At 43.1% G+C, this 26,185-nt stretch overlaps 1 protein-coding gene across 2 annotated transcripts in view; it reads left to right on the forward strand.

Moving 5' to 3' along the window:
* The window catches only part of LOC126251601 (fringe glycosyltransferase), a 658,326-nt gene that overhangs the window by 294,099 nt on the left and 338,042 nt on the right, over window positions 1-26,185 (forward strand). For both annotated transcript variants that reach the window (XM_049952137.1, XM_049952146.1), the window contains exon 5: window positions 14,999-15,058. In XM_049952137.1, the coding sequence (XP_049808094.1) occupies window positions 14,999-15,058 (60 nt within the window). The remainder of the gene's footprint in view (window positions 1-14,998; window positions 15,059-26,185) is intronic.

Below are 26,185 nucleotides of genomic sequence, written 5' to 3' on the forward strand. Positions count from 1 at the left end.
ACACACACACACACACACACACACGCACGCACGCGCGCGGTTGTTTGGCGGTTCTATCAAATATAAAGCCATTTACGTCTCAATTTTATAATCGCAAACACTCTCATCAAAACTTATAATGTACTTCCCGTTGACCTGCAGTCACGAAATTTGGCAAGAGGCAAGGTGTTACAGTACAAATAAAGGAAAAATCCGAAAATCGTGGATTTATAATTATATCACACGAAAAAATATATTTTTTTAATTTGTGATAAACATTCTCGGAAGTCTTGGAATTCCCGGAACTGATGTCTTGCCGGTACCGATATCAGTACCAGGCAACAATTGTCACGATCCTCGATTTCCGGGATGGCTGAAATGTCTACATACATAATTAAGTTTGTACGGACCCCTCAGAGTGCGAGTTCTACTCACACGTGGCCATTTTTTTAAAATGCTTGGTCTTTCAGACGAAAAACGTTAGTATGACAAGATGTCGAAGGGATGTAACAGGAATTCCCACCATGTTGATGATAAAAGCAGTGACTATTCCATCATAAAGATCTGCAGATCTGTAGACACATATACGCACGCTTTGTGTGTGTGTGGGTGTGTGACAACATAAATCGGTAATAAAACAGCCACAAAAGCCCATAAACGCCGGCGCTGTACCGGGTTAGACCAGGTGGTGCGAGTCGGCTTGAACGACGGAGCCACGACCTCTGGTGTCGCAGCGCAACTGCCGGCGGCCTCACGCTTCGGGTGTAATTAATTCCCAGGTGAGTCCGGCTTGTTAAGTCGTGCGTGGCGAGTGCTAGTTACGCATGCCCGCGGTGTAATTGGCGACGAGCATCAGAAACGCAAATGACTCACGAAGCGCGCGCTTGGTGTGCTTCCAAGCTTTTGTTTCCCGCGTCGCGAGCAGCCACGCACAGACACGGGCTCGCTCTGTCCCCTCGCTGACGCGACTGCCAAGTAGCAGCGGCGACACACCGCATCTTTTGTCCGTGTCGTTAGTAAAACACCTGAAATCCCAATAATAAGACACGCGGATTTATGTAGGCGACGTGAGCCGAGAAGGCATTAGCCGCAGCTGGTGTTCGGATTCCATACCCCGAGGTTAAGATTTATGTTGCGATCTAGCGTTCCCGTCAGACATGGCACGGTAACCGCAGTCTGCAGCGCCGATTTCAAAACAGCGGCATTTGTGGAAGGTGTAAGTAACAAGTTGTCGTCCTGGAAACCCACTGCTGTCCACACTGAAACTATCATCGGGAACCATGGTTCTGTAGCAGAGGTATATTCGTAGGTTGTAAGTCTTTCATTTCGATCAATAAGTCGATATGTCATGAAAAACAGCACATGACGGTGCGAGCTATAATATAATTAATACGTGGCTGTTTCATACATACGGAGTATAAGAAAAAATACGGAGTTTATGAGAAACTGCCGATTTTGTTGCAGAATACCATACAAAATTTCTTACTCACATGGTCCTGCGTACTATATTGAAGGAAAAAAAAAAAAACAAAACAAAAGAGGTAGTAGTAGCAGCAGCACGAGTCGTCTACGCATGCCTCTGTGGTGACGCTGGAGTGGGAGCAAGCCGTTTCGTATCCCGGCGGTGAACAAAATTTGTATCATGAAGATGGAAAGGAGGCGGCGGCAGCGGAGGCGGTGTAGTAGTAATAGTTTTCAAACACCAGCGCTTATCCTGGATCAAATTCCACAAATTTAAAACCCGTGCTTGATGCCTCGTTCAGCGCGAAGAAATGTGTGACCGCTGATGGTTTCGTCGGGCTTGTACGCTAAGTTCGACAGACGGTGTTGGGAAGCTGTGCGCCATCTCCCTGTCTTTCATCAATACAGCACTACACCGCACAACTCTTCTTAATGGTCGCCAAAGAGCTTGGCACTTCGTATTAGATCATGAGGAGACAAAGACAAATCACTTCTCCCAGAAAGTCAAGGCGTACGTCTCATATCTACCTCCAACGCCCATTTCCCGAGTTAGAAACTGACATTGATTTCCTCGTATGACTTCTTTGCTTCCAGATTATCTGATTGGTGCTTTCCAAGCTCTAACAAACACCACACATGTAGTACCCTCCGCTTATCTACATAGATGGTACGATTCCGGTGGTCATTGTGTAAAAGCTTTATCTTGTAATTTTTTTTCAAAAAACATATTTGAGTGCCGGCCGCTGGTGGCCGAGCGGTTCTGGCGCTACAGTCTGGAACCGCGCGACCGCTACGGTCGCAGGTTCGAATCCTGCCTCGGGCATGGATGTGTGTGTTGTCCTTAGGTTAGTTAGGTTTAAGTAGTTCTAAGTTCTAGGGGACTTATGACCTCAGCAGTTGAGTCCCATAGTGCTCAGAGCCATTTTGAACATATTTGAGTGAGAGAAATATTTTCTCAGCCTGGAGAATGTAAATATGTTAAAAATAATTGACTGCCGCCGAAGGTGAGGTTGTGGCCTCCCTATTTTTTTCCTTTTTTATTCCAACGAAAGAACAGTAACGTGTGACATCATGGAAGAGACTTCAGAAAGATATAACAAGTCAAAAACAAATAAATGATTTTTTTACGTTTCCTAAAATACAGATATTCGTTAAAATGATTAATTTTTTATCCTTGTTTTCGAAATGAAGGGGTGTTAACGCGTCAAGTATGCAACATCCAATAAGATGCATAAAAGGATTTGCAAAAACATTAAAGGAAGCTATAATGTTCTGTATAACGGGCGATCAAAAAAATTTTTGTCCGAAGGCTGGACAGTCCAAAATCTGTGTGCCAATCGGACAAAATCGCCACGGGCATTGAGAAAATCATCTGACTGGCGAACCAGGTTGGAGATACCCGTTTCGTAAACGCTGCGTGAATAAGTCCGTAACTGCCTGTCGGAATCATCGTCCGACAGGAATCGTCGACCCTTCAAGGCCTCTTTTAAGGGACGGAAGGCGAGGTAATCGCATGGGCCGATAGGGCGGGTGCTCGAAAATCTCCCACTTGCTCTTAATGGGTGAGGTTGACCTCCCAGATCGACCGACAGCTGACGTTGAATCGCGACCAGCCGCACCAGTCCACAAAGGTGGTTTTCAACAAACATGCTGCTCCATACACTTACTTCACTCTCCGGCGGATGTCAACTGGTGCTTGCCCTTCGGAAATAAAATGATAATAGCACGTTGTCTGATAATAATAGCGGCATAGTTGACGTTTCCGTATCGGAAAGACACGAATGTGACACTAACACGTTGCCCACATACCGCTGCTTGTATACCCGCTACGTTGCATCGACCTGCTGCAGCATTGCCCTCGAACGGAAGGTTTTTGATCGTCCCATACATCACATCTGCAGGCTGTATTAGGATTTTTAGTAGGTGTAGCGAAGTTTCTGAGACCTTGTTTGGGCCAGCCGCCCACACAAATGGAATGAAACTAAAAGAAACCAATAGGTATTAATAATAACTTAGGCAGCATGCACCAAAAGAATATTTACGTCGTATTGCAATTTTTTTTTATAATGACATCAGCGTGTTCTGTAGCATAGGCTATATATTTTATCGCATCTATCACGTATCCTCAATATTTCTCAATATTTCTTGAAATTTGCCTGTTTGGTCTACGGGGAGGTTAGCAATTGCATGTGCCAGAAAAATATAAGCTGATTTTTTTTTTGTGCGCAACCTCTCTGCGTTTGAAAATAGTATTGTTGCTATTACAACAACAGCTTATATTTGCAGCTAGTTATACGAGCGGCCGATGTGCAGTGTGCAACTGGCTTTCTTTGCACTTCCCTCAAATCGATACTAAGTATAACCACCCTCAAATATTAGATGCCTCGTTGTTTTAAGCAATGTTTTTGACTCCGGCTACAATCATACAAATAAATATATAGCATGGAAGCATTCTCTTAATACAAAATAATCAATTTTCGGTTTATATTTAACCAAACCTTGATAATTGTGGCTGAGGCCGAACATACTCCATAATATTGGGACCACAGTAGTTTCAGAACATTAGTTTCCCAAATTTGTCACGGAACTGGAAGTATGTGACTTTTATTAGATTGATTTTCAGGACATTATCAGCTTCATTTTATTTCATGTTAAATTCTGCAATAGTATGAAAGGTAATATTTACTAAAAAATTGTTGAGGCTTTCGTGGCCACTTGTTGACAAACGACCTATTGGCTTCTGTCTCGGGTTCTTCGGCCGACGTTCGTCTAATGATTTTACTGACGGTTCGCCAGCACGAGTGGCTGGCATTGTCAAAGCTTCACCCTCCATTGCCTCCAGTTCACCACCGGCAATGGAGGGTGAAGCTTTGACAATGCCAGCCACTCGTGCTGGCGAAACGCCAGTAAAAATCATTAGATGAACGTCGGCCGAAAACCCCGAGACGAGACAGAAGCCAATAGGCAGTTTGTAATATTTACTACCAGACACCTCGCCTGTGAGACAAGAATTACTTACGTACCGGGCGGAATAACGGCCAGTGGTTGCGCCAGTTCTTGTCACAAGAGGCGACTTTTGAGAGGGCTGCTGCTGGCCACAGCACAGCCACGGAGCGGCCCTGCCGGCGCTGAGCGGCAGCCGCAGTCGCGGGGTCGCGCCTCGCTTGTGATTCCTGCGACGTGTGGAGGCTCCCGGGGCAACGGCCGTGTATCGCGCTGTATAAATATTTAAGGCGGCGCGCATTAAGCGGGGAAGCGGGAACCTACCTGCCTGCCTTTCTTCCTATCCGTCGCCTTTGCTTGCTTTCGGCGTATGTGCTTAGGTCAACGCGCAAGTAAGAATCACAATGCACAACCCCTGCGAAACGGTTGTTGATTCTGTTCCGGACACCAGCTTAACGACACGGCATCTTAATCAGTAATGGTTCTAGTTGGCACGGTGTCGGGGACCGCACGGAATGACATAGTGCTAGAACACTGCACTCGACACGAGGCGGATTTGTCCAGAATGAGATTTTCACTCTCCAGCGGAGTGTGCGCTGATATGAAACTTCCTGGCAGATTAAAACTGTGTGCTGGACCCAGACTCCAACGCGGGACCTTCGCCTTTCGCGGGCAAGTGCTCTACCAACTGAGCTACCCAAGCACGACTCACGCCCCGTCCTCACTGCCAGTACCTCGTCTCCTACCTTCCAAACTTTACAGAAGCTCTCCTGCGAACCTTGCAGAACTAGCACTCCTGAAAGAAAGGAGAGCTTCTGTAAAGTTTGGAAGGTAGGAGACGAGGTACTGGCAGAAGTAAAGCTGTGAGGACGGGGCGTGAGTCGTGCTTGGGTAGCTCAGTTGGTAGAGCACTTGTCCGCGAAAGGCAAAGGTGCCGAGTTCGAGTCTCGGTCCGGCACACAGTTTTAATCTGCCAGGAAGTTTCAGGCGGATTTGTGTTTGCGTCTTACCTTTTGCCTGACTCCACAAATAACTTCGGGTTACTACTGGCACGCTTGATCCAGCAGTGTTGCTCCTGGTTCTTTATTAACCTTAACTGATCCAGCAAGTGCTTCGTCTCAAAAGATTTCGCTCATCAGGAATGTTAAAACTAACAATAGAGATGACAGAGGGATGCTAGTTGAGCTGTTCACAAGAATATTGTAGAGTGTTGAAAAATTAACCCATTTTCTTAAAAAAAGTGGCATTTGAAAGACAGTCTTTTCTTCATTACTCTTTAAGTGCAACACAACTACTATAATAATAATCCATGGATATAGATCTTTCTTGCACTGGTGCAGTGTCCCGCGCTGACGCAGGGTCGGCATTGTTAGGAAGGGATTTGGCAAGGTAAGTGGAAAGGGGTGGCCGGATGCCCTTCCTGCCGCCACCCTGTACACCCCGGGACGGAATTAGTATACCCCTGCTGTCTGCGTCGAGTGTAATTAATGGAATAGTGCGAAAGTGTTCAGATGTCTGCGAGTCGTGTAACTGAGGCGGAACGTGGGGATCAGCCCGGTATTCACCTAGCGGGATGTGGAAAACATCCAGGCTGGCCGGCACACCGACCGACGACGGTAATCCGCCGGGCGGATTCGATCCGGGGCGGTGCGCCTACCCGAGTCCAGGAAGCAGCGCATTAGCGCTCTCGACTAACCTGGCGGGTCAATCCATGGATATAGATCTACTTAGTTATAAACAAGGAGAAAACACAGATAAAAACAATGGAAGCAATGTACAGGAATCAGTTCTGTCAAAACCATTGCATAATACAGCCAGAGAATGCGATTACAAAAATAAATAAATAAAATTAAAATGAGGGAAGAAAAATAGCCCCCTCAGAGAGAACGGAAGGGCCATATGAAAGAGCAGAGAAACGAACCTGAATGCTCTCCATGATTCAGCTGGGTCCATACGCAAATAATAATAGCATCGATAAAATATCTGCCAACTACAAAATAACACTTTTCTGGCGTCTGCGCTGGTTATCCACTGCTAGATAAAGGAGTGCTAGGCATATTGTAGCTATCCGACTACTGACAAAAATAAAGCCTAGCATACTCATCTCATTTGGTAGTTTTACTGTTTTCTATAAATACTGTTTTCAATAAATAATACGATAGTTGTAATAATTTTGATAATGCAACAGTAAATTAAATTAACTAAAGGAAGTAGCAAAACTAAAGAAGCCGGTAGTGACGACAAAGAATACGACACATACTCGTTAAATCATAATAATAATCTGACGCAGCAGTCGTTAGGCACATAGTGCTGGATAAAGGTCACATCAAGACTTGTCCATGCATTACGATCTTCGGCCGAAGGAACGGCGCTGCTCCTTCATGTTTTCTGTTGTTTTTCTCTCAACTCCTATTAGCTCGCTATCTCTGTTTTGCAACACCAATTATAGAACCGTTTCGGCCTTAGAAATCAAAGTTTCACTCCAGTAAATCACAACTGGGGATATACGCATCGAAGCTCAATTTTGAAAAACCAAAAGCGTTCCACTCAATTCTTGCCCGTCTATTTTTCTTTTACTGCCTTCCGGTCGTTGTCTTCAACTAACCCTTAACACACAGCTCAAGTCGTTCTGTGAGTTCATTGTTAACTTGTACGATTTTCTTTTGTATATTACTTTCTTTTGTGTATTATTTTATTCCTATTGTACGAGTAATTGATTTTATGGCCTCTGTTGATTCCGTGTCTTTCTTACTGAAGATATTATTCAAAGTGATTTAAAAACTTACTGAAATTTTATGATTTGCACACAAACCGATGGTTCACACGCATTGCTCCATTCAGAAGTTTCGTCCTCCAAAAGCAGCATCTTCTTTTGTCCGACAAAAATCTAAAACTGTTTTCTATGCCATTCGTGTTAATTTTAGTCAATGCCTTTTACGTAACATTTCCTGTTTTCTTTCTTGTATAGAAGACTATTTACTGGATAGTTCCAGTTTTCGGTAATAATTACCTTCTTCAGGCCTTTTGTAAATAATTTTGCAAATTCCTTTTGTGTAACTTTTCCTATAGTTCTGCTGTGTTAACGGCGCCCTACCATTTCTGTTGAAACAGTGTCGTCTGCAGACACTTACCCGTTATTCATACTTAGAATGGATTTATGTAGGCACCTCACTTGCATTACTTCTGGAGCGTTATTATTTCCATCAATAACTGTGTTCTTATTCCTCACGTGTTTTTACTAAACCACGTGATGTACGACAGAGGGCATTTTCAGAATTTGGTCTTAGCTTTTCTTTGTCCCCACATTGCTTCACAGCTCCCGTCATATAGGTATCATTTGTTAGTCTGAAAGCTGTTTTCACTTTGTGGCAACGAATTAAATAACCAGTCTTTTCCAGGCCAGTCACCTGAATGGTTTCGCCTAAGTATTTGAACTGAGAAACTCTCGTATTTAGCTTTTAGAAGTCTGGATGTAAGATTGTCGGTAGACTTCTCCAAAAATAATTTGAAAAATAAATAAATAAAATACAACTACCCTTTCTGGTCTCTCTTTATGAATTTCTATTTATTGTGTGTTGTTTAAATGTAGTGAAACAATCGCCAGGGCGTTTGCGAAAACTACGCAGTCTGTTCTTACATTCTTCCTAATTTGATTGATTCGTCAATTTTAGGCTCAGGTTGTAGTTTTCGCCAGCCTTGCAGTACTTACTCCAAGCCAGATCAGAAAAGAAATTGAGTGTGTCTTCGTTTCACTGCTGTTATAGTCTGAAAATGTTCCGAAGTTTCTCCCCTGTTCTTAGATTTCGCACCATTTAGCGTTTCACTAATAACCGCAGTGGTTTCAGGTGCAGACCTTGTTCTTTCAGAATTTTTAAGAAACAGACTCGAAAGATTTTTTAAAATCTATAATGATACAAACTATTTTATTATTCACTTTTTAGTATCTGAGAATTAGTTTCAGGACTAAAATTTTTTCTGGGCAAGATCTGTTTTGTCTGAAACCTACTTTATATTCACTCGTTCTGGACTCAAGGTGATGATATTCTCAGTCCAGGAGACATTTTTAAGACACACCAAGCAGAGAAATCACTCCATAATTGTTATCGGTTCTGTCCTCTTTCTTATGTATTTGATGTACCGTTGCAGTTTTTCGCTAACCGAAATTTTCTCTGTTAGCCAAATGTTATGCATGATGATTATAATTTCTTTGAAGGTTTATTGGCATGCTGATTTCGCGAGCTGTGCAACAATCCCATCTTTATCAGATTAAAAAAATTTTTTTTTTAGCCTTTGAATTTGTCTAGCAATTTCACCTTTACAAGATGATTGTTAAACTACATTGGTTTCTAGGGGAGTTACTGGTGGAAATGTTTCTGTGAGTTCAGGACAGTTTAGAAGCTTTTTAAAATACTTTCGAAGTTTTCTACAGTTTTCTTGACTGTTAAGTGACAGTTGGTAGTTTTCTTTCTTGAAGCAGATAGTTTGGGCTGGTATCCATTTAATTTTCAGTGTTTTACAAAAATCCTCGTATTATTTTTTGATACTCTTCAATATCGTGGAGACTGTTCATCTAAATCTACATTTATACTCCGCAAGCCACCCAACGGTGTGTGGCGGAGGGCACTTTACGTGCCACTGTCATTACCTCCCTTTTCTGTTCCAGTCGCGTATGGTTCGCGGGAAGAACGACTGTCTGAGAGCCTCCGTGCGCGCTCGAATCTCTCTGATTTTACATTCGTGATCTCCTCGGGAGGTATAAGTAGGGGGAAGCAATATATTCGATACCTCATCCAGAAACGCACCCTCTCGAAACCTGGCGAGCAAGCTACACCGCGATGCAGAGCGCCTCTCTTGCAGAGTCTGCCACTTGAGTTTATTAAACATCTCCGTAACGCTATCACGGTTACCAAACAACCCTGTGACGAAACGTGCCGTTCTTCTTTGGATCTTCTCTATCTCCTCCGTCAACCCGATCTGGTACGGATCCCACACTGTTGAGCAATAGTCAAGTATAGGTCGAACAAGTGTTTTGTAAGCCACCTCCTTTGTTGATGGACTACATTTTGTAAGGACTCTCCCAATGAATCTCAACCTGGTACCCGCCTTACCAACAATTAATTTTATATGATCATTCCACTTCAAATCGTTCCGCACGCATACTCCCAGATATTTTACAGAAGTAACTGCTACCAGTGTTTGTTCCGCTATCATATAATCATACAATAAAGGATCCTTCTTTCTATGTATTCGCGACACATTACATTTGTCTATGTTAATGGTCAGTTGCCACTCCCTGCACCAAGTGCCTATCCGCTGCAGATATTCTTGCATTTCGCTACAATTTTTTAATGCTGCAACTTCTCTGTATACTACAGCACCATCCGCGAAAAGCCGCATGGAACTTCCGACACTATCTACTAGGTCATTTATATATATTGTGAAAAGCAATGGTCCCATAACACTCCCCTGTGGCACGCCAGAGGTTACTTTAACGTCTGTAGACGTCTCTCCATTGATAACAACATGCTGTGTTCTGTTTGCTAAAAACTCTTCAATCCAGCCACACAGCTGGTCTGATATTCCGTAGGCTCTTACTTTATCAGGCGACAGTGCGGAACTGTATCGAACGCCTTCCAGAAGTCAAGGAAAATAGCATGTACCTGGGAGCCTGTATCTAATATTTTCTGGGTCTCATGAATAAATAAAGCGAGTTGGATCTCACACGATCTCTGTTTCCGGAATCCATGTTGATTCCTACAGAGTAGGTTCTGGGTTTCCAAAAACGACATGATACTCGAGCAAAAAACATGTTCTAAAATTCTACAACAGATCGACGTCAGAGATATAGGTCTATAGTTTTGCGCATCTGCTCGACGACCCTTCTTGAAGACTGGGACTACCTGTGCTCTTTTCCAATCATTTGGAACCCTCCGTTCCTCTAGAGACTTGCGGTACACGGCTGTTAGAAGGGGGGCAAGTTCTTTCGCGTACTCTGTGTAGAATCGAATTGGTATCCCGTCAGGTCCAGTGGACTTCCCTCTGTTGAGTGATTTCAGTTGCTTTTCTATTCCTTGGACACTTATTTTGATGTCAGCCAGTTTTTCGTTTGTGCGAGGATTTAGAGAAGGTACTGCAGTGCGGTCTTCCTCTGTGAAACAGCTTTGGAAAAAGGTGTTTAGTATTTCAGCTTTACGCGCGTCATCCTCTGTTTCAATGCCATCATCATCCCGGAGTGTCTGGATATGCTGTTTCGAGCCACTTACTGATTTAACGTAAGACCAGAACTTCCTAGGATTTTCTGTTAAGTTGGTACATAGAATTTTACTTTCGAATTCACTGGACGCATCACGCATAGCCCTCCTTACGCTAACTTTGACGTCGTTTATGTTCTGTTTGTCTGAGAGGTTTTGGCTGCGTTTAAACTTGGAGTGAAGCTCTCTTTGCTTTCGCAGTAGCTTCCTAACTTTGTTGTTGAACCACGGTGGGTTTTTCCCGTCCCTCACAGTTTTACTCTGCACGTACCTGTCTAAAACGCATTTTACGATTGCCTTGAACTTTTTCCATAAACACTCAACATTGTCAGTGTCGGAACAGAAATTTTTGTTTTGATCTGTTAAGTAGTCTGAAATCTGCCTTCTATTACTCTTGCTAAACAGATAAACCTTCCTCCCTTTTTTTATATTCCTATTAACTTCCATATTCAGGGATGCTGCAACGGCCTTATGATCACTGATTCCCTGTTCTGCACATACAGAGTCGAAAAGTTCGGGTCTGTTTGTTATCAGTAGGTCCAAGATGTTATCTCCACGAGTCGGTTCTCCGTTTAATTGCTCGAGGTAATTTTCGGATAGTGCACTCAGTATAATGTCACTCGATGCTCTGTCCCTACCACCCGTCCTAAACATCTGAGTGTCCCAGTCTATATCTGGTAAATTGAAATCTCCACCTAAGACTATAATATGCTGAGAAAATTTATGTGCAATGTATTCCAAATTTTCTCTCAGTTTTTCTACCACTAATGCTGCTGAGTCGGGAGGTCGGTAAAAGGAGCCAATTATTAACCTACCTCGGTTGTTGAGTGTAACCTCCACCCATAATATTTCACAGGAATTATCCACTTCTACTACATTACAGGGAGCCGGCCGCGGTGGCCGTGCGGTTCTGGCGCTGCAGTCCGGAACCGCGGGACTGCTACGGTCGCAGGTTCGAATCCTGCCTCGGGCATGGGTGTGTGTGATGTCCTTAGGTTAGTTAGGTTTAAGTAGTTCTAAGTTCTAGGGGACTTATGACCTAAGATGTTGAGTCCCATAGTGCTCAGAACCATTTGAACCATTTTTTACATTACAGGATAAACTACTACTAACAGCGACAAACACGCCACCACCGATTGCATGCAATCTATCCTTTCTAAACACCGTCTGTGCCTTTGTAAAAATTTCGGCTGAATTTATCTCTGGCTTCAGCCAGCTTTTTGTACCTATAACGATTTCAGCTTCGGTGCTTTCTATCAGCGCTTGAAGTTCCGGTACTTTACCAATGCAGCTTCGACAGTTTACAATTACAATACCGATTGCTGCTTGGTCCCCACATGTCCTAACTTTGCCCCGCACCCTTTGAGGCTATTGCCCTTTCTGTGCTTGCCCGGTGCCATCTAACCTAAAAAACCGCCCAGTCCACGCCACACAACCCCTGCTACCCATGTAGCCGCTTGCTGCGTGTAGTGGACTCCTGACCTTGTCTTTTTGTCTAAATAATATAGAAGTTTCTTTACTAGTAGCCAGGAACGTGTCATGTGCCGATTTTAATTAGTTGCAATTCCATGTTTTGTAGGCCTTGTGGAAATGATTTTACAGCTTATTCACAATCTTCGTTCCACCAACGGTGTTTCGTTCGCCTTTGTGAAGGAATTTGGTTTTCGGCATTTTTGATGAACTTGTTTCATGGGTTCCCAACTTGTTTGCTTGCCTTTTGTTGAGTTCTTTTACTAATAGTAGTGGTGCTTTAAATTTAGTCTGTATTGGATAAGAGAGAGATCATGGTGATAGTTACAGTATGTGTTCCTAAATATTAAAAATCTTAAAATGGGCTGACTTAATTTTGAGATAAGAATTTCTACACTACATACTAAAATATTTTAATTTTGATTGGTCCATTTTTGTGCACAGTATTCACTAGTCGCTTTCTCGAGTATTCTTTCCCTATTCTTTCCCCAAATGTGCGTTACAATCACGAATAATAATAATTATAATTTCTTAATATTATTACTGGTGGTGAATTAATCAGCTGGAGAATTACTGAGCAGTTAGGTGTGGAGAGAGCAAGACTTCAACCGATTTTTTTTTTTAATATTCAACTGAAAAGCTTTACCGACTGGTATTAAGAAAGCGGGAAAATTGTGATGAAACCCAAGTTCATACATATTTTCTGTTGTTTTTGCTGTTTGCAGTCCACTGACATCTATTAAGAATTACGCTGTACACGGGATGATAAGAAATAGTCTGAAAAGCTTGAAAGGTGTTGCAGGGTAGCTTGTGACGATAGGAAATTAAGGAAAAAAAATTCAGTACGTTGCACCATTTCCGAGTTAACTAGCACTGAAGTTTGCCAATCAAGCCGTTGGCGCTCGCAAATTCAAGCGGTCTCCAGATACAGTAAGTGTCAGTTGTTCTCAAAGCTAGATCATAGCGTACATGATGGCGGGCCGCTTGAATTCGCGCGCGCCAATTGCTAATTATATCGCGGGGAACGGCGCAGCGTACTGAATTTTTTTTTTCTCTCCATACTTACCTGCCACCAGACGCTGCTCTGCAACACCCTTACAAGTTTTTCACACTGTTTCTGAACATCCTGTACACATGGCATATACAATGTTCATATCATTGTCTGTTGGCACTAGAGATGGGGGATCCGCTCTTGAACTAATTCATAGAGTTCAATCTTTCAAAGGAGTGAACAATCAGTGATTCAGAAAAAAAGAACGGTAGCTCCAAACGTTTCCCAGGCAGAGAGAGAGAGAGAGAGAGAGAGAGAGAGAGAGAGAGAGAGAGAGAGAGAGACGGAGCATATCAGCAGCGCCTCTGCTGGTCAGAGCACAGTGCACGCCACACAACACAGCCAGCGCCGGCCTCTGCCCTGCTTCTACCTTGGCTGCCTGCATTGTGCAGTGCCCCATTGGATTTTGTGTTTCACATATGCCGGGCCGTCTCTGTGCGTCGTCTGCCGTGTGCACTGTGCAGTGTCTGGCGCAGCTTAACTTCGCATCACACTCTGTCGGCGATCGTTTCAGTCGCACGTCCTGCCCTCTGGGCAGTTGATGCCAGCAACAGGACAGAGAGCCACCTAGCGGATAACATAGGAACTACTTGCAAAAACCTGCTCGCAAGGGAGCGGACGATTTGTCTCGGAGCGGGTGAGCTCCCCCCACCCTCGGAACTCGCCCGCTCAACGCTCACCCCACCGTCTCGACTCTAGCCAGAGCGTCGAGCAAAGCGACTCTGGTGTCACTCTGGCCTCTGCGGTCTCAGCTCACGCAGTAATACAGCTCGCGGCTCGACCTGCTCGACTCAGCGCCTCTGCATCGGAGTTTGTCCCCACTGGATATTGTTCTTCGTAGTAATACCGCTATGTATATTACATTATTATGTTATGTATACATCAATTGTTTTTATTTTATTTTTATTTGTTTAAACTGATTAGATTAGGTTCCTGATGACTACTCTTACTATAGGATTTTTATTATGGACACTCGAATTTACGCTTTAATTACGAGCGAACCGATAAACGTATCGCAAAATGTGATACACCAATATTTTCCTTGTTTTATTCTGCGTAAGGCTATATGCAGCACTTTCGTTTTACAGTCAAATTTATATATTTTTTTCTTATTCTGGTACGGATTTTGCGATTTTAGGCGTCTTCGAAAGGAAAAATATATGGCTTGCGATGTATTTGTATGAGGTTAATGAAATTTTAATACATTATAGCCAAATATATTGTTAATGTAAATCTCAAGCTACAACATTTTCCGATCACCCAAAAAACCACGCTAGTGCAAAATAAATCAATAATCAAAAACTTTGTCATATCGTGGAAATTTCAATAAACAATACAAAATTCTTACTCATTATCTATGTTACTTCAAAATAGGATCAAATAAGATCAAAATACAGGTATAGTACTGGAATAAACCAAGTTTAAAGGGCAATGTGCCTTTCATTTATTTTCTTTTGTAAATGAGTGGTGAGTCATGAAAAACAGCTAATTCATTTCAGGGAGTGAACAGTTCTGATCCAATCTCTGAAAAGAACAGTTTTGCCCATCTCTAGTTGGCACGAGGCCATTGACCGTGACCCCCCCCCTCTCTCTCTCTCTCTCTCTCTCTCTCTCTCTCTCTCTCTCTCTCTCTCATTTTCTCTTTCCCACACTTGGTGACACCACCTGTTCGCAGAAAGCAAGAAAACCCTCAACATCCTCATGGCGTATCGGGATGACAGCTTGCACTTAATCCAGCGGCCCCTGTGTCGACTCGCTCCGCCGGAGCAGGTCTGTAAATTCCGCCGAACAATTCCGTGTAGCGTGGACAAACCAGTAACCTGTTCGGTGTTTTTGTTCGCAGGAAGGCGCTGTGCTGCAAGATGTCCGTCGAGTTTGATGTCTTCCTGGAGAGCAACAAGAAGTGAGTAGCCCATTCATTATAAAGCCTTGTTTAATTGAGTCATAAATTGGACCAGCTTATCGAGTTACGCTTGTTACAGCGCCGTACGGACTTTATCATTGCCATAAATACTGCCCCAGGATTACTTTCGCTGGGACACAGGTATCTCCCCGCGCGATGTGCCGTGCCGGCTGTAAAGTTGTTTACGCCGAGAGGAATCCTTGTTTACTTCGGACTATAGCTTAGGGGGGAGCTCGTCTTACCTTACTTTTTGCTCCTAGGGGACCACTGATCAGTGTACTCGTAAGATGGTAAGCTCAGAAGTAAAATGGAATCTGTGACAGTGTGACTATGAACCTACACCCGTCCGTATTCTCATATGGTGAGAGGTTATCTGTTCAAATCTTCTGAATTCCAACTCTAGTTCCGTGCTGTAACTATCACATTCTTTTCCTTGGACGTCCGTGTGTGTTTGGCATGTATCTGACAAGATACTGTACAATAAACAGAACGAAGTATCTATTCTTCAATATATCGTTACTGTTGTCTGCTACACAACAATCTGTAGCAGTGTAACATTTATAGAGAAGTGCTACTTGCTGAACAAATCTTCGGAACACCCTCCTCCCATTTTGGAATTTTGTAGTTACCACCAGAAATGAAACAGATACAGATGCAATCTTCTTTGCACTTAGCTGGCATGTGACAAAAACGTACCTCAGTGAGCAATTTCAGCGACCACAACACTACTTCTTCACATGCGCGAAAAATATTTTATTGGTTTAAAACGCTGTTCAACTGCCTAACGAAAAGCACTATGTAGATAAAATCTTCTGCACTGCCTGTTAAAATACTGTTACTAAAAGAAATCACTACCGGTTTCGCATCAGTGGAGATGAATGTGAGAAGTTTCTTCATTTCTTAAACATCTGAAGATGCATCTCCACCGATGCGTAACCGGTTGTGATTTTTTAAATAAAAGTATTCTAATAGGTATTTAAACAGCCGTTACGGAAGATTTTATTCACCATAGTGCTCTGCCCGACCTCTAAAAGAATTTCTTCAGAAAAGCATTATGCTTTACAAAATGTCATATATCGCATGTGGCAATCTCACACTCTGTCCATAAATACGGAAACATTCTGTAAATGTTTTCTCCTGGTTTCCTACAGCCACTGAAAACTTATATGTATCTTTCCATACGTTTTATACATATAAATGGAAGCTCATTTACGTTTCTGTGTGCAATGTTTCTCGTTTCGAAATTCGTTTAACGGATCAGAAGTGCCGTGTGATGCAACTGGCGTAACAGAAAAGCGGTTGTAGAAGCAGTTAGGTTACTGTATCCCATCTAAAAACTTGTGTACTGCAACAGCAAACCAAACGCTTCTGCTCATAAAATGAGTGTATGTACAGTGACAAAACAACTGTTGATGGAGTACTGAAGGAAATTTTCTCTGTTTCATGAGACAGGGGTAATCGTAGGGTTTGAAAGAACAAGCGAACACACCTTTTCTAATGGTGATTACACTTAATATTTGCTATTTGCTAGTTTTGTTTGAATTAATTTATCAGTAAAAGACATATTACGTAAATGCTGTTAAAGTATCAGATGGTTTGCTTCTCCCCCCTCCCCCCCCCCCCCCCAAAAAAAAAAAATCAGGCTTGTGGATCTGCTGCGTGAAATTGGCTACTGCTTCCAAAAATTTCTTTTCGAGAATAATCGAGTCAAATTTGCTTCAGTCTGAGAGATGGAGAAGTACCGAAAACTCAATGAAGAGCGTTAAAAGTACTTAGCTTAGAAGGGAAATTATTCCTCCGTACTTGACTACTTGCAACCTTTTAACATTACATACGTTTCGCAAATAATTGTTTATTTTCTGTTTAGAAAGCACTACCGAAAGAAAATTTCGTGACCAATGTACAGTAACGTGAGCGCAGTGTTCCGTCTGACCAGTACAGTACTTGACTAGGCGAGTTTCTATTGAGCGCAGCTTGCTTTCTTGCTACTTGCTATCTGATTCATCCAGTCATCCAATCCGTTATGCAGTTACCTGTGAGTCAACACAGACTATGAAGCTTTTCGCAACGCTGGGTTTTTCATACATCTTTCGTATGTTACCAGGAATAAGTTTCTACGGCTAACCTGTAGTTGCAACTCAAGCCTTTGAGTTCATAGTCTACCGTATTGATAGTAATTTCTCTTTGGTCTGTGTGGTAAATAGCGTTCGAAGTATTTATTTCAAATAAATAAATGCTTTTTTTTATTTACGTGACCTCTAGAGTTAAAATTCGATTTTACAGGGCCGGACAAGGAGCGTCCTATACGGACGTCATAACAAGTGCGAACTTTCATTTATGCACTTTCTGAAGTTGCAATAGGTTTTAAACATAAATTGTTAAAAACCAACCACCAAAATGCTGTTCTTCTTTGCTTAGAGAACTGCTGTAATGGTAACGATTGTGTGAAAGCAAATAATTGTGTGAATGTAGGGTTGTTTCTCATATACAATAAATAAAGACATTATGCTATCAACACAGTTATTCTAAAGGAGAATAAATTCTTGAAACCCAACTTTTTAGAACAATGAAGCAGTAACCAAGAAATTATTATAAACATACACTGCTTAACACTTGCTAAGCAACAACAGCCAAATGCTACGAACAACTGCAAAATGCTACAGAACACCCGCCCAGTGATAGTAAAAAGAGGGCGGGACGCCGGCCCGTGTGGCCGAGCGGTTCTAGGCGTTTGTCTGCAACTGCTACGGTCGCAGGTTCGAATCCTGCCTCGGACATGGATGTGTGTGGTGTCCTTAGGTCAGTTATTGCACAAGCGCTCAGCGTATGCAGTAGTATGTTTGGCAAAGGGTGTTGTGAAACCGACCAGTGCGATACTCCGTGTCGTATGGCAACATGTCTGCAGAGCATAAATTGCGTGCTTATGATCGTGTACGAGCCGTTGGGCGACTCGAAGACGGTCAAAGTGTCATTTCTGTGGCCACGGTAATGGGAGTGGCCCAAAGTATCATCTCTCGACTGAAAACGGGCGCAGAAGGTGGAAATGCTGTGCGAAAGCATTCTGGTGGTCGTATTGGCGAAAAGGAACAGACAGGTCACTCCTGGGCAGATCACTGCAGACCTTGCAGCCGCCAACAGTACGCGTCTCTCTGCCAGAACCGTTTCACGGCCATTAAATCAGGCTGATTTGTTTGCTCGGAAGCCTGTTAAATGTATCCCACTTCAACCACGCCATGGTCGACAAAGAGATCGTTGTTGGGATCGGCAACATTGGTCCAGAGTGATGATCTCCGACGAATCCCACTTCCCTGTGGTTACTGATTCTCGACGCTCGTTAGTGTGGAGAGGGAGGGTAACATGTTAGACACGACAGAATGTTCATCAACGTCATGTGTATGGCTTAGTCGGTATGTTATGTGCAGGCATTATACACAGTGGTCGAACACCGCTCTATCTTTACCCGAATACCATTACAGCTCAGCGGTACTGTTGGGAGATTATTCTGGATCATGTTCGTGTGTTCAGAAGTGTAGTAGGTCCCGACTTCCAGTTGATCGACGACAATTCGCGCCCATACTGGACCGCTGAGATGTCGGACACACTAGAAAGTGAAGATAACAAACATATGGAATGGCTGCGTTCTCCCCGGACCTAAACCATATAGAGTATGCCTGTGACGCTCTTAAGAAATGTTTCTCTACGAGCACCCCCCACCCCGAACCGTGCAAGAACTGAAAAAGGCCTTGAGACAGCAGTGGGACAATATCCCCCAAGGACCTCTCAACGGTTTGGTAGCCAGTATGAATAACAGGTGCAAAATGTGCATTAGTGCCCAAGGAGAGCATATTCCTTACTGAAAATCCGACATCGACCTTCATTGTGAGAGTCTGACCTTTCACAAACATGAATGTTTTTAGTGTTTGTTACCCTGCTTTCCCATGTGGTGAAATCTCTACCATTTCTCGTTATAAATACACCACCCCACCTCTGTTACATATGTACAGTGTTTCATGTCCCCCATCATTGTCTGTGATTATTCCTATCCAACAATGTCTACGTTACTTAGTATTTGTCAACCACTGTAAACTGTTTACTCTGAGAGTTTTATGATGTAATGGTGGTAGTGAATCTCCCCCTGCGACCACTTCAAGGAAACTGTGAATATCATTTACAACTTCCGTGGCCAATTACAGGATAAGGCCCCCCTATTTTGAATTTTGATCACAAATTTAAGATTTTCATTTGAGTTAGTCTCGCATCATCTTCTTTCACTAGACGTAATGCCTTTAAACAGAGGGAGAACGCTTCATCAGAAGGATACTGTACCCCTTTCATAAGCGTTGATTTGGCGTTATTGGATATTCACATGGCTTAAGACAAACGCTAGGGTGATCTCTTTGAAAAAGATACGGCCGATTTCTTTCCCTAACTTTGTTTCGTCCTAACTTGAGCCCCATATTTAAACACCTCCGCGCCGACGGAACGTAAAACATTATTTTTTCCTTATTAGTTTCTCTATCAACTCTTTAATTAATGAAAAGACTGCTTCAGCTACTCTGTTTTACGCATGTATACATCCCTCATATGTATGGCAGTTTCAGAGCCACTTGAGAATGGCTTAGCAAAAAAGCTGAAACCGGTAGTGGACTAAATAAATGGGAGCAGCCTTTTCATTAATTATTTTTTCTTCATTTATTCGAGAGGCAAATGTCTGTCATAGAATTTTAGCTTCTACATTGCATTTACTTCTGTATTCATTCACAACTACACCCTGCAAGTCCTCAGCACAGCCGTACATACTTCACACTCTTTGCTGAGGTATTTCAGGGTTCCACGAACACGCATGAAAACAGGTCGCAGTGTGCGGTCTCGAAATGTAGACTCGACAATGTAATCATGCAACCACTAAGTTATGTGTAAATTAAAGCGTTTAACTGTGAGCTGTTTTTTTTTATTATAGCACTGTTTACGAGGCTGCAAATTACTTAAAGCCGCTATCTATCTCTGAGTCGTCTCACAGGTTTGAAGAATGTGTTCATCTTTTTCCAAAAAGGAAGAGGATACACAACTGAGCCTGTTGTGAATTAACTTCAGTGAAAAATGGCTACAGTTGTGGGCGAAGAAGAAATTGCCTCGGACTGAGCGGTGGCCACCGACGCAGGACGTGATGAAGCGGGGCAGAAACAAGAACAATTAACCGGAAATTAGCCGGCCGCGGGAGCAGCGCTCAGCTCCTTTTGGGCGTTAATTAGCGGAGGAGTTTTATTTTCTACGGCGCTGTATCGCGATAAATTCTGTGTGGGCGGGACGCGCGCCGTAAAACACTGGGGCGCGGGCTGACTGAGTGGAACCGCATCAGGCGGACGGTCTGCAGCTGCCCACGCGTTTCTGTCCCAGGGAGCCTCCCGCCTTTTTGGCAGCGGCGTTTTCCATGACCGTGACTTCCTTACTCCGCCGAAATATTAAGACCGTGTACGTTTTCTGTGATAGACAGTAGCCATCACCAGACATGAAGTCACAAACGATTATCTCTTCTTACTTATCTTTCTATTCTTACTTATCTTTCTATTCTTACTTATCTTTCTATTCTTACTTATCTTTCTATTCTTACTTATCTTTCTATTCTTACTTATCTTTCTATTCTTACTTATCTTTCTATTCTTACTTATCTTTCTATTCTTACTTATCTTTCTATTCTTACTTATCTTTCTATTCTTACTTATCTTTCTATTCTTACTTATCTTTCTGTACTTTCTGTCTTTGGTGAATGTACGTCACTGTAAAGTTGCCATTGAGAATTTTTCTGCTAGTTGACACAACAGTTTACACATTGGATTCTTTTTCCGAGAGGAAAATTATTCGGAGTTTGGTAGTTTCCCTAAAAGCTCCAGCTAATGCTAGTTAATTCAATAAAACCACCGGTGATGTAGTTTCCTATACGTATCAAACAGAAATGGCGTGAACGTAACCACCGCTCAAGGATAAGTCTTTGGACCTGTTCCGGCAGGCCGACAAGAACGGAAAACGAGAAGCGATCTGGATCGTGGGGCATGTGATCCGCATATCACTAATGCCTCCAGCCTTTATTCCAAGTAGATGAATTCTGATGATGCCGCTGCTTCTTTATTGAAGCAGTTGAAATAAGGATTGGTTTCTCGAGGCTGACTCGGAAAAAGTCTGAGGCGGCGGTAATAGAACCCAGGTCCTTCCAGACCGAGGACAGAGATGGTAACCATCTGCACTGTTGCTTTTTTCCGGCTACAGAGTCGGTCAGAACTGGTGTTAAGTCACTAAATACGTCTGTGGCTACGATACGTTTCGCCCATACCTCCCTTTCAAATTGGAGTAAATAGACCTTTAAAATTTCTAACAAATAAAATCATCAGACATTCACATCCACTATGTACTTCTGTTAAAAAATGCATACAGTCAATCAGGGTAACTTTCTACCAGTCAGGGTATCTTTGTACCACTTACCATTTCTGTTTCAAATGGCTGCTGCTCCGCCTGCTGGCATTATTTTGTGCTAAAAGTAATAGTTACATTACATCTGTAGTTTCTAGTTAATATTTCAGACGTCTTTCCAACTTTCAATAGGCTGTTAGGCTTGTGATGATCTTTTAATTTCGTTGGCTGTGAAGAGGGATTTTGGTAACAGTGAATTAAGTTAAAGAATGCCAGGTCGATGTAAAATCTTTATATATCAAAGTAAACCTGCAGTACCGTATTAATACAGTTTGTTTACTTCTTATTAATACCTAATTTCGTTCTGGCACGATCTAAATTTCCCCAGAGAATTAGATATAGGAACAATTCTTTGTTTATTAAGACTGGTCTAAAGTTATTCTGTCACAATTTAACTCTGCACCAGCATTAAAACTGAAATATTACTCTACTAGGGCATAGTTAGCATACATTATCACCTACCCAAGCACTCAGTAACTATATATGTAAAACGTTATAATGTCTATTTTAATGTTTATTTTGTGTCCAATATTTTCAAAAAATGGAGGAAAGTTGTACAAAGTTACCCTGATTGACTGTACAGAATTTACTTTATATTTCTTTCTTCCATCTATTTATTCTCCATTGCCTTTATACTCTTCGGTTCCCACTTTTACCACGCTCGCTTTCCCGTGACGTCTTTTCCTCTCTCTCTCACTCCCTCGTTAATTCTTTCTGTACCTTCTAATCTCTTTCCCATCACCACCACCACCACCACCACCTCTTCCTCCTCCTCCTCCTCCTCCTCCTCCTCCTCCTCCTCGCTGCACCCGTCTCCTAATTCCTTCGTTATTCCCTCCTCCTCCTCCTCCTCCTCCTCCTCCTCCTCCTCCTCGCTGCACCCGTCTCCTAATTCCTTCGTTATTCCCTCCTCCTCCTCCTCGCTGCACCCGTCTCCTAATTCCTTCGTTATTCCCTCCTCCTCCATTTCTGGTTCCCACTCCTCACATTCCGTTACTGTTTTTATCCTGTTTCACACCCAAGAGCACTCAAAAGGTCTTATGCCGTTTGCTGACAACAAACTGGAGCGTGGAACGAAAGGAAAATAATGCTCAAAATTACTTGAAAGAAGTAGATTTCTCTGTGGCTACGAAGTGTTTCGCGACTGAGTCATTGAATAACACTTATAGTTAAACCTGCCACATAAAATTTGGATAAAATCCCAATCCAAATTTGACGCGGCAAGTTTACCGATACCTTCTTATCTTACATTTCTTTCTGTGTTCCTCGGAAGTTTATTTGTGTGTGCGAATGGTATTGTGGGTGGAACTGGCTAAGAGACGGTAGAATTCCGAAGCTTTCGTCACGGCGTAGAGGGAGAGGTAGGTCTGAAGATGTGTGTGTTGTGGTGCTGCGGCTTTCTGAAGGCAGGAAACGTTACGCGCCTGGCGGCAGAGTCGCGGGTGTCGGACACGCTCTGGAGCGACAAAGGCGAGACGAATTGGCCGCGAGGGCGGAGTGTGGAGAGCATTCCTGGCGGCGACACGTGCAGCGCTAATCCCGCCGCCCGCTGCCACAGCACGCCAGACCTGACAAGCTTTGTCCGTGGCTGCGCAGCCAGTCACCACCGTCAGGGACTGGACGGCTTCTTCTGCTCGCTGCAGCTGCTGCGTTGTGCGGACAGCGTCATGCATCAGGCTCAGCAAGCTGCTCAGCTAATTCCCATGGCTCTTTACATTCGTCGTCGTCGTCGTCGTCGTCGTCGTCGTTGTCATCCATCAGGACTTTTAGGTGTGAGCTAAGCTGTAATATTCCGATATCAGTTACTTCTGTGAAAGCTGCTTTTCGGTAACTGCGATTTTTAGTTGCAGTTTGTCACAGTTTAAAATGGCAAGTCACGAATTCACAACTTATATTTCTCCGCACTCTACCAACGTTAAAATGCAATTCTTGCGACTAATGATACTTCTGCGACTTCGGCGATTTATCACAGTAGATGTCATACTGTCATTAGTCGCAAGTAGCAACTAACAACCACTGGCAACTACATCTGCTAAATGGAATTTCTGGCCACGTGAACTGTGACAATGTAACGAAAATGATAGGTTCTCGCGTGCAAAGTGACTACTTCTACGGTGTGCCATTAAAGTCGTTACCCGATTTGAGACGGATGATGAATGTGAAATAAACTGAGTGAATAAGGGTCGTCCCCCTCTTGTTAAAGAGGCCCCGTTCCCCTAAATATTCTACCAATTTTTGTGAGGTTGATTTGCAAGTGAAAATATTTGGAGCACAGATTATCCAGTTGAAATTGACATTGGGGATAGTTTTAAGTTCAATACTTGAAGATAAAAAGATTCAGGGCCTACTTGTATATATTAGTGCTGACAAAATTTTCGTCTTACGTAGTGGACACCCCCTTCCATCCCCGCTCCTGCCGCGAGGGGTAGCCGCGCGGTCTAGGGCCCCTAGTAACAGTCCGCGCCCCTTGCCACGGTCCGCGCTGCTCCCCTCGTCGGAGGTTCGAGCCCTACCTCTTGCGTGCGTGTGTGTGTGTGTGTGTTTTGTCGTTAGCATAAGTTAGTTTAAGTTGGATTAAGTAGTGCGTAAGCTTAGGGACCTCAGCAGTTTGATCCCATAAGACCTTACGACAAATTTAATTTTTCTCCCCGCCCCCTCGCATTTTCTGTAGTTTATGTAAAATATATGTGTACAATACGCATCAGAATACTCTTCACAGCCTTGTCAGTTACTAATTCTGATTTGATTCGCAGATTTAATTTTAACGATGAAAAGTCCATTAGTGTGTTTAAATATAGCGCGAACATACACATTTCGCTACACTATAGGTCGATCTGGTACCGCAACCTATGTTAGACATTCACATTCGTCGGTTTCAGCAACTCTGAATCGACCTATAACTTTCAACCTAACTTGGACCTCAGACTTCGCTACACAACCAAGATATCAGGGGTGGGGGTATGCAGTATCACTTTACACTCTAGCCAAACGTATCAGCACTGCTGCCACATAAAATATGAAGTGCAAAATCTTTCTCAGAGCGAATTAGCTTCTTGATTTATTTCTTCGAGAATAGTTATGTTACACACCCCTGGATGAAACACGAAGCTCTTATCACGAAGTACGAACTTTGCCCAACAGATAGCATATGATGTTGAATGTTAAATGTACTGCCGAGGCAAATGAAAGTGGACCGGAGAACAGAGTTCAGGGTACAAAGAAACACAGCAGAGGAAAGGAAATACAATACTAACCTGACTATAGCAGATGTTGAAACTGGCCACCATTCGTCCCTTGGCAGTATTAGGTGGATCGAAGCTGGACTCCTAGAATCGCTGCAGTCTCATCCGAAATGTTCTGCTGCAGTTCTTGAAGATAACGAGGGTCGTTGCGACACCTTACTGTGGAGGGCTGCCCTCGCAAAGTAATAGCACGTTGACAGATCAGGTGACCTGGGTGCCAGCAAGGCCCGCGATCAGACTGACCTCTGCTAACAACTCTGTCAGGCTTGAAGATTGTGTAAATGTGCTCCAAGTTTCGGCCTACTGTTTGGGCAGTTGCTGCCCCTGTAACATGACATAAGGTTCTTAGCAAGAAGTGGGGACTACGGCCAATATATGGCACCCGATGTTGAACTTGAAATGCTACTTTTAGTTGCTACTTGTGACTTATAATTGTGAGTATAATCTGTGCCAGGTACTGCGATGCTGCTGTTGTGAAAACGGCGACTTCTCGGTCAGTATGATTTGTAAAATATACGTGCCTATTCCTTTCGGGTATGCTCCCGTTCTGTGGCTATACGCGGCTATACAAACAGCTTGTTCCATCGACGTCATGGTCTTCCTAAATCTCTCCTTACTTGGAGTTCATATTGGGTAACTTGTGGTAACATATTCTACTGTATCCTAGTAACATGGTAGTGACGCTTAGCTTGGTACGCCTCTGTATGTCACGTAATAATGCTTCTGGATAACATTGTACTATTATTGTTTGCTTTCCACTGTAACCCTCAAAATGCGCTACATAATTAACAAAAAAATCTATGTGTACTGTTTATTCTTATGATTTTGGCGAATTTTCAAATATTCTCCTCTGTACGAAATAATGAAGCAGCGGTTTGTCTTCTATGAACGGCTAGAGAAGTGGTTTCTTTGTACTGAAGATTCCCCGTGAGCGGCCACTGTCTTTCAGGTTTTCAGAATGTTTGAAGTTGACAATCGGCCAATCTGGGACGCTGCTGTGCTCTTTCCGATCTATATCTTGTTCCCTACAATTCTCGTGATACTTTTTCCCTATTTGCCGACCATGACATCGTACATGATAGGTATCCACCATAGAGTGACGTTAATAGCGTTGCTATCTTGGCGAAGTTGTTTTGTGCGTGACCATACCATTTTACACACTTCAGCAAGTGTTTGAGTTTCTGTGTTAGTATCTATGAACATAACTCTCCCCTGTAAAGTGCTTCCACCAAAGTACAAAAATTGCTTCGCATCTTGAGACTGGTGTGCGAAAGACTCTGTGGAAAGATGGTCAAAGTTATCGTTCACACGATCATTCGAAGTAACCGATCCTTTCTTGAGAGTAGCCTGTCAGTAATTTTTGTCAACATTGAAAAAAATATCCAGTCGGAAATAAATGTCAGTGAGCGACTTGTGCTTG

This window comes from Schistocerca nitens, chromosome 1 (genome assembly GCF_023898315.1).
Source record: "Schistocerca nitens isolate TAMUIC-IGC-003100 chromosome 1, iqSchNite1.1, whole genome shotgun sequence".
Taxonomy (NCBI): Eukaryota; Metazoa; Arthropoda; class Insecta; order Orthoptera; family Acrididae; genus Schistocerca; species Schistocerca nitens.